This window comes from Buteo buteo, chromosome 23 (assembly GCF_964188355.1).
Source record: "Buteo buteo chromosome 23, bButBut1.hap1.1, whole genome shotgun sequence".
Lineage (NCBI taxonomy): Eukaryota > Metazoa > Chordata > Aves > Accipitriformes > Accipitridae > Buteo > Buteo buteo.
In genome coordinates this window covers 21,196,518-21,214,774 of record NC_134193.1, presented here as the reverse complement: position 1 = coordinate 21,214,774, position 18,257 = coordinate 21,196,518, and the positions used below count along the sequence as shown (strand labels likewise).

Genomic DNA, 18,257 nt, shown 5'->3' with positions numbered 1-18,257 from the left:
AGTAACATCAACGTGTGGGTCTGGATTTATTTAGGGTTTTTTTCTTCATGAATAATTCATTGTGGTGATGTAGAGGATGAAGATTCTCAGCCAGATTGTGTTGTAGCAAATAGGAGTGCAGGGCAGGATTTTTGTGGATTTGTGTCTGGGTACTTGCTCTATTTCATTGTGGTTCATGCAAGTGAGATTTCCTTCAAAAATGCAGAATCTCTATTTTTTTCCACACTCCAAGAACAAATCATAAATGGAACAATTTTGAGGTTATTAGATGGAGCCTGCAGTGAATTAGAAGCCAAACTTCCAGACTTTTCCTGACTAGCCCTGATTTTAGGCAAGTCCTTTGTTTTCTGTCTGTTACTTCATATGAGAAATAAAATGGCTGTAATACTTAAGTTTTGTCACCCTTAAGCTGACCAGTGATCATTTTGGTCATGATGTCTTATTCCCTTCTGAGGTGGGAGAAGGTGATACTAAATATTGAAGTTTGGAGTAAAAATCCTCAGGGGCAGTCAGAGCTGTCCTTTTTCTAGGACTAGGAAAGTTAGCTTTCTCCCTTAATGTTCTGTGTCCTGCAATTTGTCTCCTCTGGTGGTTTGTTAATGCCACCTGGAAAACTTATTTTGACCTCCATAGATGCAACTGTAGATTCTGTTTTTTTTAAAAAAACAAATGAACAAAAAACCCTAGCTGTCCAAAAAAACCACTTTTTTGGTAGACTGTGCTGATAGATGAGGGTTTCTGGTAGATAGTAGTGGTCTGTTGAGCTGCCTACCAGTAGAAAAATGGAACTTGTATTCTAAATACTAAAAATTTGTCTTGGCAAAGGGAGGTTTACTAGAGTTCATCTAAAGCCATGAAGATTAAATGTAATCTTAAGATGTTCATCTCTCACACACACACGCACGAGTGATTTTTATGCACATATATATGACTGATTTTCATATCTGCCACTTAATTACGAGTTTCATTAACTTTAACCTATCTTCAGGTTCTAATTATAAAATTTATTTTTTATTTTAATGGGAAATAAATGGTAAACTGAATTTCATTACGCTTCAGGGCTAGCAATTATTGAATGTGAAGTTGGTGGTGCACCTAGGAAAAGATCTTTAAGCCTACATTAGTGCTCCAAGTATTAATGTCTACTTTTTTTTTAAGCTTAATTACTTTGTGATTATTTTTTATTATTACTATTATTTATTCTGAAGTTTAAAAGAATATTGTGCCTTCGCAATAGAACTCTGTAGGGGAATATGCACTTGCCTGTGCTGATAGGCATGTAAATTGCCTCACCAATAACTTACCTGTTAAAACTGTGGCATCCTGCAATCCAGCCATCCTTTACAAATATTCAGAAAATATTTATATTGTCCCAGTGCAGAAGGGCCCTGCTTGTAAAGAAGTGCATGACCACAAATCTGTCCCTATTGAGCTCATAATTAAAAAGAATGAGGGAATAAAAAGGTATTTCCCCAGTAAGAAACATGCCATTCACCTGTCAGGCCCTTGTAGAGACAAAAAAATACAGCTTTAAGTAAAAAGTATTTTCAGATAAGTGAGGGGAGTGCTTTCTGGTTTTGAAAGGCAGTGCTGAAAGGAGCACAAAAGTTTTTGAAAATAGCACAAATGCCCCCATTGCATTGCCAGCTTTTGTGATCTGGCATCCTGATACTGAATGGGAGAAAGACAGGCCTACAGGGTCTTGGAAGCAAACAGGAGTAGCTTACGTCTGAGCAAGAGAAAAGGCAGAACCGGTGAAAGGACATGGTAAGGGGAGGTCACTTGATCAAAGTGATGAGCAGTGAGTGTCTTTGGTTTATGACTTACGGCTCAAGTCATCCTACAGATTTCTAGTTTATTACTGTGCCAGAATGAATTCAATTTCATTCATTTTGCCTCCCCAGGTAATTGCAGCTGAGGGTGAAATGAACGCTTCCAGGGCCCTGAAAGAGGCATCCATGGTTATTACTGAGTCCCCTGCTGCTCTTCAGCTTCGTTATTTGCAGACTTTGACCACCATTGCTGCGGAGAAGAACTCCACCATCGTCTTCCCATTGCCCATAAATATGCTGCAGGGCATCATAGGTGCAAATCGCTAGGTAGAGTAGGGGGAGAGAGTTTGGAGTGGGGTTGTTTTTGCTACAGCAAATGTTTGCAATACTGAATTCCCTGTGTATTATAGCTTATGGCAGTGTTAACAAAGTGGATTTGCTGAGGAACCTCTTTTGTTATACTAAGTGTGTTATAAAACTTTATACATAAATGTTTGTGAATATGGGCAATCAAAACATTTGAAATTGAAAACCTCTCAAAAATGAGTACAAGTGGATTGTGATCTTAAAGAAGCATGTATTCATACTATCCTGGGTGGGACACCTTTAATCTGTAACCTCATGTTTTCAAATAGTATATAAAACCATTTGTGGTGAAGGTGAGATGATCCAACATTTGAAAAGAGAAGCATTCCTTTTAATAAATGGGTCTGTAGCCCTGCAAGGGAAGCAGCACAGCCCTAACTATATTCTCTTGGAGTATAGCTTTATGTGATGAAGTCATCGGATTACTGTCATGTGGATTGGAAAAGTAACAGAAATTGATAACAGGAGTGAGAATACTATACTGGGTACTTCTGAGAATCAGGCTCATGCTCTCTAAAACAGTCCCCCATTCATGAGAAATAGTTGTTAGTGGAACTTTCCATCTCTGTTCTGCCACACAGAAATGGCACAAACATGCCGTAGTTACGGATACAACATGCTTGCATTCACTGATGGGCTGTTCTGTTGTTAGGGTGGTGTGCCTGTGTAGATTTATGCTTCTTCAAAGCACTGAAAAGTTGTTGGGTCTGCCTTTATCTGTCTCTCTTAAAAATTATTTTAAAAGCCAAAGTACTGACTCCTGCATTTTATCCAGGTCTAAAACCTGCTTCTCTAGGAAGTAAGACCTCTGTAATTGGCAGGGGGTGGTGATGTTTAACAGAAGATGCTGTACTGTTTGTCTATCTGTTCTAACAAACCAGTGATTTACCTGTTGATGCTGCTTCTGAGCAGACCTGTTGTATTTGTTGTGACACAAAGGGCTTATATTTAATACCAAAAGCGTATAACCTTCAGTTCGTGTAGTCTTGAGCTGTAAGCCTGTTAAACTGTGTTCATATTTTGTACCTGTTTAGTAGATGTAATTACAGATTAAAATGAGAATAATTAGAGTCTGGGGGTGGGGAGAGGCTCTTCAGGCTACCACCATTGCCGACTTTGGCATCCGGTCTTCAATTACTGGGAGGTGGCAATGAAAACGAAAAGCCAAGATCAATGATGTAAGTGCCCTTCTTACAGTGGCCAGCATAAAGTTCCTAACATGTTTTTAGTCACTTTTCTGGTACTATCAGTTCTGTATTCCCAGGTATTTTAGTAAGGGTAAGGTCTGTCTACCTGTGCCTTGATACACTGTGCCTTTGTCACTGTAGGAGAAGATGCCCAAGTGCTCTTAGGGCTTGAGCTAATATCAGCACTGTTTCCTTTCTGCCTGTTTGCTGTGAATGTTTTTTCGTCCTCTGCATCATAAAAGCAATATACCCATCTGCATGCGTTTGTCAGTACTTCAGTTAATGTAAGCTGAGCTTAACTTTTTGGTGGGAGAGGGGTCAGAAATATGGTTAACAAAGCTGTAATAATTAGCATTACTGTGCTCAGGCACTTGAAGTGGGAAATGGAGTAACTGCACAGCTTGAGGTTAATCCTTGGGGAAGATGAGTGAATCTGTAACTCCTACTGCTGCTGCTGCTGTAAATGGCCACCCCTGGGAATTCTTGTTGACACCAGGAGCACGCTTTTTGCTTTCATCCTGAATAAAAAAACCATGCTGTTTACCAACGAGTGACTTTCTGAAAGAGTAGGATACTGTTAATTTATCTTAAATGCTCATAATTCTGGTGAGGGGAAAGCAGAACAATCCCCAAACCCCAAAAGTCATTTCTGTAACCATTTAGTAGAAAGTGCATGTGCAAAAGATGGCACAAAGAAGGTTTCGTTTTCTAAGGTGTATTTGTTTCAAGCAAGTTCAAATGTGGGATCTACAGCTTCTGTTTAATCTTTTTGTAACAAACCCCACCATTTCTATTCTTCATGTATTCCATACAAGCTTTATTGTATTAAATATAATCAAAGCAAGGAGGAGGGTCAGTGACTGGTCATGATTGTTTTCGGTAATTATTGCACAGCTAATTGGCTATTAACATCATTGCCTTGTTAACACGCATCCTGCAGGAGGAAGTAGCTCTTGAAGGCATTGAAGGCACTAAACTTGCTCCATTTAAAAAAAAGAAAAAACTTGTTACTCAGACATCCACATCTGCCATTGCTCTCTGTAGAGGATCGACAGACCAGTAGTCATCATCCCAGCCCAGGAACCAGCCGGAGAAGGTTGGCGGCTCCAGCCCTTGCTTAACAACCGTGATTGGAGTTCTCTTATCTCGGCTGGCCGGATCGGTTTCAATGTACCGTTTAGCTGAAAACACACAAGTAGAAGACATCTCAGAGAGTGCAAGTCTTAGGGAGCAACAGTTGTAGCTGTAGCTAAACAGATGCTAGAGGTACAATTTCAGATTGTCCATTTAAACAAAAACCCACAAAAGCGTTCACTCTATGGTTTTACCTACACCTATTAGAAGACTGGCGCTTGTTTGTAGAAAACTGACATCAGGATTATAAAAACGCTGTAATACAGCGGCAGGCTACACCTGCTTACCCACAGAAGGATACTTGTTCGGTGCTGGGGGTTGAGCACAGTGTGTCTGACTACTACAGCTCTTTATGCTGATCTTGGGGGTCCTCCTGTCTTGAGAGATGTGATCTCTTTGGTCACAAGATTGAATTTTACATTGTGATTAAGGTAAGTTTCTCAGTATATTAAGTTGCCTGCCTTACAGTCAGATAGTGGGAAAATAAGAATCGGATAGTTCAGAGAGGAAAACGTGACATTACCAGATTTCAGCGCCTCAGTCTTTTCTTCTTCTTGGGCATCTTTCCCAATCCATACAAAGACCTAAAGATAAAAACCCCCATATGAATTATTTCAGCAACAATCGATTTCTTTATGAAAGAAGGGATAACTTAGACAAAGTCTCGGTGAACAGAGTACAACACAGAACAAGAACGTAGTCGTGTTGGTGTGCCTGGATTCTTGACCTGCGTGATTAGAGTTGTTGGTAGATAATGAGAAGCTTTTTGACTGCATTTTAGCTACATAAATTCTAGATATGTGAACAAATTAATACACTAGCTTAACATCAGGAAAAACAAGCAGATGTTTGAACATTTTTACATAAAACATACAAAATTAATCTCTAAGTTGCCTATTAGCTGATCTATGCACAGTCTGTTATTGAAAAATAACAGAAAATATGTCAGTATTTTAAACTGAATCCTAACAATAGTTCACAGTCCTCCCCAGCCAGGAGAAGGATGCTGCCCTCAAGAAGTTTACAGACTGGGGGAGTACATACGATCCATAACAGCCTATTTTCTTCAGCCCTTAAGCTAACCAGAGAAGCAGAAGGACACAAACTCTTTCCTCATGTTCCAGGTGCAAGTTGTCTTCAATGTCACTAGTGAGGTGATTTGTTCTCAGGCCTGAAGATGAAAGAACTCTGTAATGCAACGACTCTTCCAGCTATTGTAATTTGGATCTCAACCTACAGCCCATTTGTGCACATCGTTTGCTCCTCTCCTCGCTAGGTAAACGTGACATACCTGATCCCATGTGTCAAGGAGCATAACATCATCTGTAGCAAGGTCCTCCTGAGTCAGATCTCCAGGAACTTCTTCAATCTGGAAAACACAAGGTTAAGGTGAGCACACGTTTCAAATGCCATTTTATCTTCACAGGAGAAATCCAGTTCACAGGGGTTCTAGTTTCACCTCTTGTTGGTGAGATGCATTAAGCTGGACATTGGCACGGTATTTGACTGTGCAACTCGGGCTATGTCACAGAAGTGTTCTTAGATCACAGAACACAAAATCAGTCTCTATCTACCTAGAGAAACTGTCACTCACACCCAAGACTTGTAATGCTGCCTCTTTTTACTTGAAAAATTCATGAGTTAAAATTTGAGGAGTCTGAATGCTCATTGTTAACTAGGGGAGGACCAGTTTGATGCTTCAGAAAGTTGCTGTGCTGACACAACAGTGCAACAGAACTAGCTGCTGTCTCTGCAGAAAAATGGTGCTGATGATGCTTTCCTTCCGGAGGTAACACCACGAAGGAAGGTATGGCGTAACAGACTCTTGGTTGGCTCAGAGCAGACTGGGACTGAGTTTCTTCCACTTTGTCAGATGGATGTTGAATTTTGACTGTCTTAGATACTCACAGTGAAGCGTCCACTCTTGTTGGAGCATGCAAAAAGACGAGGGGGGTGAGCATCCATCTTCTTGTCCTTCAGCCGGGGAGAGGTACGGTAAGGAGCTTTTCCACCCAAAGCTGCCCAGAAATTATCTGCAAAAGAGAAGGAGATACTGATGCTTCAACTATTCATGGAAACCACGGTAGCAGTATGGTTTGGGTAGGACTTGAAGCACTCTTCTATGTCAGAAAGTCCCAAAGGCCTACAAACATGAGTGCGCTGTTAAACATAATGAAGATACTGTGGAGAAGCCCATCAGTGCCTGTGTCCACATTTCCTTGTTCTGTGAGACAAAAGAAAATATCCATGAAATAATTACCGAGAATGTGCAGCTACACAGAAATTATCTTGGACTCCATTGTGCCTCCCTCACCTGGCTCTCTGCCTTCAGAAACCTGTACTGGCCGAGCTCCCAGCAGCTTCAGCAGCTCTTGTGCTCCTGATTTCTCAGCATCGCTGGCTCCTTGGCCAACCCAAAGGTAAGCAGCAGAGGGAGTTTTCAGGACAAAGGCATCATTGGAGTTCAGCTGACTGGCAGTAGGATCCAGCTGAAAAGAAAGAACATTGCACGTGTCAGATGTAATTGTCCTCTACAAAGAGTCCATTATTTCAAAATAAAAATCAGTATCTATCGTTGAATAAACTGCAAACAAGATATTCCATACAAGCATGTAAGGCTATAAGACGTGTTGTATATTCACCTGCATCTGAGTGATGAGGTAGACTTAATCATATGAGAAGCATAAATAAATCTGTGTTTCTGTGTGTAATTTACAGATACATATGACCTATGGCAAGAATGGTTGGATCTGTCATTTTGCCAGTCTTTATGGTTATGACAGGAGATTTAAGAACTTGCTGGGGAGACCACCGTAGAGCAGTATCGCTGCTGCTGAGGCTGATCAATTATTAACGTAATTTCCTCTATGTCAACAAGGACATGCCATCCTGAAGCCAGAAACTTAGGAAGTTGCTGCAGACGGTGCTCTTGCCTCACCTGTAGCTATTGACTAGGATTTAGTCTCTCTTTTGTTGCTGCACCGGCGGGGGTTGTGTGCATTTTCTTTCAAAGGAGTGGGGCTCTTGACCCGTATCCTGGCACAAGTTCTATTTGCTTATAGGGTATTTAGCACTTTCTGACTTCAGGATTACTGTCACACAGGCTTAGAGCAAGTCACAATGGCCAGATCCTAGTGGTTTTCAACAGTGTTTGAAAAGTATCATAGTATGCAGGGTGCAGCATCTAGGGGGGACTTAAGAGAAAATGGCTTAAATGTATTCAAGGTGGTATTTATAAACTAATTAGAAAATAATGATTACCACTACTTATCTATGGGAAAAGAGGAATCTTTTAATAGTTGTGAAGTTTTCAAAGTGTGTTTCATTTTACATCAGAAAGCTCAATTTGGCCCTTGTTCTGTTCAAAGGGATCATGTTCCCATCCCTGTGCATACAACACGGAAGTTGACTTGCTTTCCACATACCTCTACTGCTCTGGTAGCTCCTGAGGTGCTGGATCGGACCTGGAACAGGCGCGTTTCTGCAGGTGCAGTCTGGCCTCCTTCCCTAGAGGTTCCACCCTTGTAAACAATCAAGGGCTTTCCACCAAACATACTCATCAGATGAGGTGGCTCTTTTCCTTGCACCACTCTTTTCTAGAGAAAAAGAAACTTGGTGTCAGTTTTAAGCTGCTGCTGAAAAGCAGCACCAAATAGACCAGAAAAGGCCTTTACAACCATCTTTCTAGCTGGAATATTCCTAGCTGGTCACAGGAGCTTAGCTATTGCCTCCCACAGAAAAGCAGACCAGTGTTTAAACTGAACTCTCACAATTGCCATTTCATTTTAATTGCTGAGTGATCCACTGGCACAGAGGTAACAAGTAACAGTCGTAAAAAACCTTCTGTCTCATACAGGCCACTTGTAAAACTTCCTTGCATAATAGCTGGTATGTAGGTTAGGCACACAGCCACTCCATAACACCTACACCATGGCTGGAGGCTGCCACTTGACTGGGTTTCTTCACTGCCAATTGGTATCATATAACTATATAACTATGACTATATATATATATATATATATATAATTTATTCTCACAGTGTTGGGTTTTTTTGGTTGGTTGGTTGGGTGGGTTTGGGTTTTTTTACCTGCACAGGGCTGCCTCCCAGCTCCTCATCCAGCTGTACTGTGAGGAATGCAGAGGTCGCAATTTCATCTTGAGTGGAATCAGCACCCTGCCTGAAGGACAAGGCAAAATTTGAGTTTTATTTTCAGCCATTTGCCACACACACACACACACAGAGCTTACAGAGATCAAGAAGAGGTAAGAAAAACCTCTGTTAACCAAACCTCTGCAGTACTTCATTCAACATGAAGAAATTCATTATGCTATATTGTAACACAGTGATTACAGAGGGAGATAGGAATGTTTTCTAGATAACAAGCACAGATTCTTTCTTATCTTTATGCCCATCTGCCATTATCTTTCTAACAGCTAGTTTAAAGACATGCCTGTTGGTACTGTTATCAGGAACTACATATGCAGCCCCTATACAGACTGCGTCCTTTCTGGTTTCAGTTCGACAGCTTGCCTGTGCCCTCTCTGCTTGCTGACGAGCAGGAAGAAGACCACTGTGAGACTGCCTGCTGAAAAACTCCTCTTTAAGGGCATGGTCTGGGAACTGTAACAGTCACAAGCCACCAGCCTATGTGGCACAGTATCAAAAATTAGTTACAGTAGTCTCAAAAAATGTAGGAACTCCACAAAAAGAACTAGAGCTTGATCCAAAGAAGGGAGTAACTACTGCTGGGAAAAAAAAATACCAGCACAGTAATTCCCCCCATTGTCCCACTTCAAACAAAACATTCCAGACCTCTGGTATTGTTTGGTTTGCAAGGGAAGGTAATTCAGGGTGAAATTTTATCCCCTGAGGATCCTCTGTAAGTGGGAACCTCCAGTGACCCATTTTCGCAGAAGTGGAATCTCAGCCCCACATAGCCCCAGTGTTTCCTGACTTGCATCAGGAAAACTTTCTTACCAAGTGTAAATGATCTGTCCCTGTTTTCCACCATGCTGGTAATTGTACAAGATAATATAGCTATCCCCTCCGTAGAACTGGCCATATGTCGAAGGATCCACTGGCACTTTCTCTGACCCTTCTATTCTCCAAATCTAGAAAAGGAGAGGAGCAGAAATATTCTCAGTTCAAAGCTGACAGCAAAATAAGCAGACTTTCCTGATAGAGTGCCTGTTCCATTTTCTTCCCAAATTCAGCCTCCCAGAACTTGCAGTCCTGCAGCCCCACCTGCTGGGGAACGCTGCTAAAAACCTGGCATTCCACAGCTTGCAGCCAGGTCGGGAAGCAGGGCACATCCAGCTTATCCTCTTGGGAGATCCCAACCCTTAATGGGATTCCACCAGAACCACTGCAGAAAATGCGAGTCAGACTATGAGCACTGCCAGCACTGATGCCCATTTTGTGCCTGACATGATCATTTCAATTTCTCTCAGTTGGACAGTCAGGAATAGAGCTTTCTGACTTTACTGGGGACTTCTGAGAAGTCTAATGTTGGCTGGGACCTCTGCAGGCTTTTGGACAGTACCCAGCCCTTTCAAGCCCACCTCCACCACTGCTTCTATGCACAAATGCATGCATCCAGCTGCATGAGATAGGTGCTCTGAGACAGTCACCCATCACATGTGTGATGGCAACAGCTAGAATAACAGGGAGGAAGAGGAACGAGGAAGAAGTCCTGGTCCACACTGCTGAGTGAAGCATTGCCCCAGGGAAATTTTGGGGTCAAAATTAACAGCTCAGCTACACCATTTAGCTGCAGGGTTCTCAAGACCCTGCTGGTATTTCTGGTGTTAAAAATTCACCCAACACTTACAAAACTGCAGCATTGATGACTCTCAGGCCTCCATTTGTCTTGCTGCTCTTGCAGGAATGCCATCAAGTAGCAAAGAAAATTCTGGAAACCTTCCCAAAGGGATTCTGACACTGCTTACCTGTTTCCTGCCAGAGCCGTCATCCTCCATTCCATGCTGGGCAGCCATGGCCTTGGAGGTGTGCAGAGTGGCAGCATCGAAAGGTACCTTCTCGATCTTGGCAACGTGACCAGAAATGTAAGCCTGCCCCAGTCCTTCTGTCTGGTCCTTGTCCCGCCAGTTCTTGAAGAATTGCTTAAACAAAGGTGTCTCACCGCTCTCAGGGAGGACCTGGACCTGAAACAAATGAGCCAGCCCATCAGGAGCAGCCTTGCCTCCCATCCCACGCAACTCCAGCTCTGGCTGCTCCTTGCTTCATGTGAGCCCTGGTTTCAGGCTGACAGAGAACTGCCTGGTACAACTCTTCTGAGATTACAGCAGTTAAATGCTTGGTGCCAAGATGCAGTACTAAGAGCAATGTCAGGTCTCACTGATCCCATAATCAGAGACACAGCAATCAATATTACCTCCAGCCATTACCATACTAGGCAGATCTTTTCCAAGAGAAAAGACACATGACAAACTATCTGTTTGCTGCTTGTGACCACTAGTTTGAAGGGATCTGTTTCTTTCAAGCCAGTGTTACTCAATCTTTAAGCCTCTGTGTAATGACACCTGGAAGGTCCATACTATTATAACCTACAATATAGATCTCGATATGCTATGGGATGCAGTCAGTCTCAGGTGAGTTCTAAGGGATATTAAGCCTTTAGAATCATCTCCCTAAGAACAAGAAGGGCAGTTTTATCTACGCCTTCTCTTTTGCACTCTTTGGAGAGAGGTCATGGAAAAGGTAAAAAAGTATCTGAGAGGACGAAACATTAAGTACTAGTTGTGTTGGGATAAATGCTATTTTAAGGACTGTGTTAGCCCAGGAGAAACACTGAAATATCTCCCTGCAGAAGAGCAGATGACCCAAACCAGGAGCTACTTGAAATACTGCTAATGACGCTTCACATGAGCTGTGCTCTGGAGTCAGTGACCTGTGTGGCAGAAAAGTGACCCCAGTGGTATGTGGGGGTTTGCCACAGTTGGGCTGCACATCCTTACCTGGGTATGTTTTGGATAACCCATCTTATCAATGAACTCGGAAGCTGTTTTCAGTGCTGCCTTCTTCTCGTCAGAGTTGGCACCCTTGCCTTTAATGAAAATAGAGAGAAAAGAGGTCAACTTTTAAAAAGTTCTGCATACCCAGAGAAGAAACTGTCCCAGGTACTTCTACCTTTTGCAAGACTAGAAGGGCCGAGCCTTCCAGCTAGATGATGCCAAATAGCAAATGACAACTGTTCAATCTCTTTTATGCCTTTTGTGATAGCTGAGAGAGCACAATTGCCTTTCTACTTATTATATTAATTTAATTTTTTCTTCCTGGTTCCCAGGACCCTCCCTTTAATCCTCTACACTAAAGACCCTGTACCTCAGCACATGACATTTCAGATGAGAGTCCTTTCTGAGATAGTTAATGCTATCTAAACTTGCCCTGAAAAGCACCACCACCACCAAGTGTATGCTCCTCTACCCAGCTTCAAAGAAACAGGGATTGATAACTGGATAAAGATCCTATATATGCATAATCAGCTTCACCTGCATCTCTATCGTACCTTTCCAAACAAAGATCTTTCCGTCTGTGCCATGGTCCAGAATGAAGCAGTCATCTGTACTCAGGGCTGCCTGGGAGAAGGGGTTCTCATCTGCCACCAGGGAGACTGCCATGTTCCCAGCCCCATTGGAGACCTGTGATAACACGGCATGGAGGTCAGATAAGGCATCATCCGTTCCCCTCCGGATTCATGGCGATAGTCCAAAACTCAGGGAGTGGAAGGGAAATAAATCTGAATGCATTGGCTGCTTCAGGCACTATTGTTTTTCAAACAGGATACCTTTGACACAGCAACAGGATTACAAAAACATAACACTTACTCTGAAGATTTCAAGCACTTCTAGCAAAGCAGATACTGCTGGGACCAAAGAAAGATTGATCCAGAATGGTAACTATCCTTGCTGCACAAGCAGCCGAGAAATACCTTCTAAAGCAAACCAACAGCACCCAAGAACTGGAAAGGACAGTCTTGGTAACTGTCAATAGGCCTCCCTGTATCAAGTGGGTTTAGTAATCTGAGTTCCTGTACTTACTAATGGATAAAGTTTCAAATTACAAACCATCTTGGCAGATATTCACCACATCATTACCAGAGACTGCTGTAGAGAACATTCATAGAATAATTTAGTTTGGAAAAGACCTTCAAGATCATCGAGTCCAACCATCAACCATGCCCACTAAACCGTGTTCTGAAGTGCCTTGTCTACGCGCTTTTTGAATACCTCCAGGGATGATGACTCAACCACTTCCCTGGGCAGCCTGTTTCAATGTCTGACAACCCTTTCAGTAAAGAAATTTTTCCTAATATCCAACCTAAACCTCCCTTGCTGCAACCTGAGGCCATTTCCTCTCGTCCTATCTCCAGCCATCTGACAGAAGAGACCAGCACCCACCTCACTACAACCCCCTTTCAGGTAGTTGTAGAGAGCGATAAGGTCTCCCCTCAGCCTCCTCTTCTCCAGATTAATTCCTCCCCAAAAGTCTTGGACATTCTTCTACACTTACACTAGCTGATGGCAGATGTTACCTTCCAAATCATTGCTTCATCCTGGTTCTCAGGCTCACTGTTTAGTTCTTTCCTGTCATCTTCCTAACACAATACATGATAATACAAAGGAAAACTCCCTTTCTCCCCCATTCGTTTCACACTCTGCCTTTCCCTCAAAAATTCCTGGAAAGTCCCAGCTGTCTCACTACAGTCAAAGGTGGTGATAAAGACAACAGCACATGGGTATGCAGTGTAAGCAACCAAGGTTCATACATAAAACTTCACAAAAAGCTAATGGCAGAGTAAGGCAGAAGCAGGACTCAGATCACTTCAGTTCCTCTCTGCTATTCTAGCTCCATCTAATTGTGCAAAGATCACTCCATTCTCCACGAAGTTATTTGTCAGGGTTTCTTGTTACCTTATAGAGCTTAGCCAGCTTTCTATTAGTTGTGTCAGTTTTGGTGTCATCAGAAGCTCCTGGTGGCAAACTGGGCTTTGGTCCCAGAACCTGAGACAGAGAAAAAACATTACCAGCCAATCCAAGAGGATCTCTGTTCCCCAGATGCTCCAGCCACAAGAACGAGTAGAAGAAACTTTTAGATCAACAACAGTGAAAATATACTCTGATGTCCCAGCGATGCAGAGGACCAAGTCTGCATTGAATTGAGTCTTTATACCACTAACACTTCACATGTAAAGACACACGCTACTGAGCCTACCTACCCATCCCACCCATTCTTCCACATACCGCCCTTCCCACTCCAGCACAGACAACAGATGAAGAGAATAACCTGAAGCATTTCCTCCCGCTCTGATCCTTCCTCTGAAACATACACCTTGGCGCGACCATTCCGCTCATTGTCCCGAATCCCCTTGGCCAGGACAGTGGCCTTCAGCCGTTCCTGGCGGTTGCTGTTGGAGCCACACCACTGAAAGATGTTCTGGGGGAAAAGAGAAAGACCGTGCAACTGTCAGAACATAACAACCCCCCTCTAGACAAGATAGCAGTATGACTGGAACTGAAAGATGTTAAAAGACTGGCTAAACTGTTTCAGAATGCTCAACACTTGAGACAGCTTCAACAGAGTGGGGAAAAAAATAAAAATCTTTAAGTGAACTAACTAATCAGACATCTCCTGCCCCTGAAAGTCTGCTAAACCTGTCTTTTACATGGTACTTACACTGCCAAGGTCAAGGATGAAACAGTCCCCTGTGTTGAAGCTCTCCCAGGTCACAGGGACCTCTGTCGCTCGGACTGTTCGCCTGCCTTTGACCTGCAGAAGCCTCTGCACAGTTACTTCATTGGGAACCACATGTCTGAAGCCAGAAGCCACGCCGCCAGCCTAAGGGAAAACAAAGGAACAATTCACATTTGTGGTGTTGCTTCAGAAAAAAATGAAACTCCTACTGATTTGCTATCAGTGAGCAATTTTTGCCTCTCACAGGAAAGGGGGTCAGCAGCAGCTTGCAGAAAGAGCTACTGTCCCCAGGCTGGGCTTTTGATAGCATGTATCTATCAATACATCCCAGCTATCCATTCCTGTAGTGTCTAAGGGACACTGATACAATACAGTTGGAGATCTCCAAATTAGAAGAAGTAAGTTGAGGTATTAATAAGATTTAGTAAGACTGGTGGGGTGAAGAGTATTTCCATGTATATTATATGACCTGCCTACCAGAAATTATCCCAACCTCAAGATTCACCTTCTCTGTTGATACACAGACACTTGGAAATACTTATCAATGTAGGCAACAGGACTTATGTCAGTTATCCTCAAAAAAAGCATAACCAAATTCAAATGAATGAAAAGAACAACAAATGAGTGGGAAATAAGCAAAAGAGAAAGACTAGGAAAGTCTTAGACATGAGGAAATGTAAGCACTTCACAAGCATTTGACCTGATACCACCTCCCTTGTGCCATTGGATTCCTAACAAATGTAACTGTTCTTGACTGTATGTTTTTACTTCTTCTATTCCACTCTACTGCAATGGCATGGAAGACTAACTCCCACTACTATTCGTCTACTTTACCAAAACATTATGTATGCTAAGGAGGTGGGGTAAGCACAGAAAAAGAGACTGGGAAAGTCAAACTCTGTGACATAAGTGGGGAGAAATTAAATCTACTAGGTAGGCGTTTCCCATTAACTCAGATTGCTATTTCTTAAATTCATTCCAGACATCTTGGGACTGTTCTTTCCTCTGCTTCTCGAAGAAAAACAAAACCTTGATTCCTAAATTTCCTGGGGTTTGCTTGTGTATTATCAATGCAGCCAAACCTCTCCCACTGGGATCTGCTGTTCTCCACCCTGTCAGTTCCAACTCATTGAAAACATCTGGTTGAGAACGGTTTTTAAGCAACTGGAAAAAGGGCAATGCTCATTCTTCTGAGAATTAGGCAGTGGGCAGGATGCCATTTCTTGCAAATTTGATTCAGACTGGTAGTATAAAGACCCCATAATCACCTACCTTGTACTTGATGCCAGATTTGAAGTACCCCAGGAAAGTTGAGGACTCATGGCCTTGCACTTCGCGATGCTGTACAGCCTTTCCTTGAAGGTAATCATCCATCTGGACAGTGAATATGGCAGCTGCCCCACGCTCATCTTGAGAGCTTTCATCTCCTAAGAAATTAAAAGGCAACAACTTGGAGGCAATGCAGTGTTTCTGCCTCTACATTCAACTGTGCAAAAACACCAGGGAGAAAGCAGATTAGATTATAAAGAAGTTTAGATTCCAGGAAGGTCTGCAGAATAGCTATTTCCAAACTTTCCTAATAATGACCCCAAAGAGCAGTATAAACTTTTTTTTCTTGCAGGCTTACAATACCATTGTAACTGCTGCTGCCCCACTGCTTCACAGCTCTTTGATAGGTATCATTCACTTTTCTTTGCTATTTCACCCTGTCCTGGAAGGAAGCTCACTATGGAGTAAACACACAGACAGATGAATCTGCAGGAAGGCATTATCAGGCTTTATGAAGGCTGTAGATGCTAGCAGGGCACCAGTTTCACAGCAGTTTGCCTCTCTGGAGCTCTTTGGTGTGGAAAACCTATTGACAGATGGCAGGTACGACAAGCCACCATGCAAGTATCTTACATAGCTTTTAACTATGGTATTGTCCAAGAGTCTTGGTTTTGCAGGATATGGAGAAACCTTCACCATGTTACTCAGTGACGTTTACTGCAGAAGGCCAGTTAGGAGATCTGAACTTCAGGGGGAAAAATCCCACTCATTGAGTCAGGAGGATAACAAGCAACCTCCATCCTTTCAAATAGAAAGGATTTCAGCTGCCCCTTTCATCTGAGATCTTGTCTTCTCTGTGAGTCTCTGGAGAACAGGGACTTACTTTGTCATCTGGATCAGAAAAAAGCTATTTCTAAATACAGAGATGGCTGTACTCACTATTGCAGAAACCATTTCAAATACTTAAGGTGAGTAGGGCTATATGCACCCAAAATTGCATTCTTACTTTACTGCCAGTTCTGCTTTTTATTTCCTTGGACAAGGCTGGTGTAGTGAGAGGAACAGAGTTCACTTTGGGCTCCCAGTTCAGCAGGAGCTCTCCCATCAGACTTACCTAACCAGAAATGCAAGTCGTACTGGAAGTTCCCATTCCGCTGTTTGATGGTGTTCAGCACCAGATAGGAATCTCCTGAGAAGAAGTCTCCATACAGATTTTTTGGCACTGGTACCAAATCAAATTTCTCGATCCTCCAAATCTGAAGGCCAGGTTCCTTCCCAGCCTTCAAAAACTCAGCGTGTTCCACCATGCTGACAGGCTAGGGGTGAGACAGAGAATGTTGTTCAATATGCATAGTAAAAGGAAGTGCATGTTTAAATTATATTGCTTCTGATCTCTTAACTATTGTTCCAGGCAACAAGTGGAAAGTTTCCTTTCTTCTCTTGCACTGGATTTTGAAAGGAAAAAAAAAACCGGGGCGGGGGGGGGGGGGTATTAAACCCCTTTCAATTGATCACTGTTAATTTTTACTTCCAATCAACTCTGCTTCCTGGCTTATTCCTGACTTACTCTTTCCTAGACTCTCTTTTCTCTGTTTTTTTGTCTAACTCTCTTGATTTTACTCTACATATTTTCTCTACTAATTTACAGCTTTTTGGTATGGCACATAAGTGAAAGACTAATCCCCTTGCTGACTGTTCTTTTCTATAAATGCTGCATGACATTCAAGACTGTAGGAAATAACCGCCTTTTAACTATACAGGTTGTACATCTTGCACAAACATTATTTACAGTTTTCCTAAAACCTGTGTGATCTTACCCAGCTCTTTCTGGAAAATGTTGTGAATATCATCAAAGAGTTAGATAATTAACAGGTTTCTTACATCTCTTCTGTTCTGACATGTTACTTCAGTACTTCTGTGTAACTGCTCCCTTACAGGAATGACACTAACATACACAACATCCTGACCTAAGGACATTGCGGTTTTGGTTTAATATGTGTATTGTCATACTTATGCAGTGTATTAACAATATGCAATCCATTCTTTTAACAAATATAATCAACACTTTTATATAACTGTATTATAAAAGAATTCACTTTGGTAATACTGTAAGGAAATAAAACATTTCTGTTGTATTGGCAAAGGAAGTTTGTCCGTATATTACAGCATGCCTTTGAGTGGTATCAAGTAACAGGGAAGAAAAAAATTAAAAAGTTGTATTAGAAGCATCCAGTATTTTGACAAAGAAGACAGTTCACAGTAGCTGATGGACAAAAGTACAATATGCTCAGCTTTCAAGGCAGAAATAAAGAATGTTACAAACTAGAAAGCAAAACAGCAAGTTAGCTACCAAAGTGATTCCTAAGCTAAAAACAGGTATCAAAGATGGAAAACAATGAACTTTTTATCATTATGATTCCAGTCAGCCTGACTCCGTTTCTCCCAAACTCCCACTATAAAATCGGACAAACTCCTTACAAAGAGTTAAAAGAGAGTGTGACTCTTACAAGTAATTGAAAGACAGAAGTTTTTCAATGTTTAATTGTGATGTTAATCACTTACCACAGCTGAAAGCACAACAGCTGCTGTAACAACATATCCAAGCCCTGCAACAGACAGGGAGCTAACACAGTTCAGCTTCAGAGCCACTGTGCAAAAAATGGTGAGAAAAATATAATTGAAGTCCTGTTTGCCCATTTCTAACAGCAAATGGGCTTCTCCCTTCTGCAGAATCTGTAGGGAGTCCCAGCTCCGTCCTCCTCTTGCTGCTAGTGAAAATGAACTGCAGAAGCCAATCTTTTATCAGGGACAAAC

General features: G+C 42.2%; 2 protein-coding genes across 2 annotated transcripts in view; one reads left to right on the top strand and one right to left on the bottom strand.

Annotated features, from left to right (window-relative positions):
- The window catches only part of STOM (stomatin), a 17,430-nt gene extending 13,258 nt beyond the window's left edge, over positions 1-4,172 (top strand). Inside the window, exon 7 of the mRNA XM_075056079.1 lies at positions 1,905-4,172. Coding sequence (XP_074912180.1) covers positions 1,905-2,099 — 195 coding nt within the window. The 3' untranslated portion in view covers positions 2,100-4,172. The remainder of the gene's footprint in view (positions 1-1,904) is intronic.
- GSN (gelsolin) lies at positions 4,113-18,257 on the bottom strand. Its single transcript, XM_075056078.1, has 17 exons — positions 18,006-18,257; positions 16,558-16,759; positions 15,447-15,601; positions 14,157-14,318; positions 13,767-13,916; positions 13,394-13,483; positions 11,989-12,121; positions 11,438-11,526; positions 10,409-10,624; positions 9,438-9,571; positions 8,547-8,637; positions 7,885-8,055; positions 6,774-6,948; positions 6,368-6,492; positions 5,751-5,828; positions 4,983-5,043; positions 4,113-4,506 (listed from the first exon to the last, which is right to left on the bottom strand). Exons 1-17 carry the CDS (start codon positions 18,138-18,140, stop codon positions 4,337-4,339), a joined length of 2,337 nt encoding a protein of 778 aa, XP_074912179.1. The 5' UTR covers positions 18,141-18,257; the 3' UTR covers positions 4,113-4,336.

Excerpts from the sequence above, each read along its gene's own strand:
- GSN (XM_075056078.1), bottom strand. The coding sequence starts at position 18,140 with ATGGGCAAACAGGACTTCAATTATATTTTTCTCACCATTTTTTGCACA. Across the intron at positions 14,319-15,446 it reads AATCTGGCATCAAGTACAAG|GCTGGCGGCGTGGCTTCTGG; the intron begins GTAGGTGATTAT and ends GTTTTCCCTTAG. Across the intron at positions 9,572-10,408 it reads ACGGCTCTGGCAGGAAACAG|ATTTGGAGAATAGAAGGGTC; the intron begins GTAAGCAGTGTC and ends CTCCTTTTCTAG.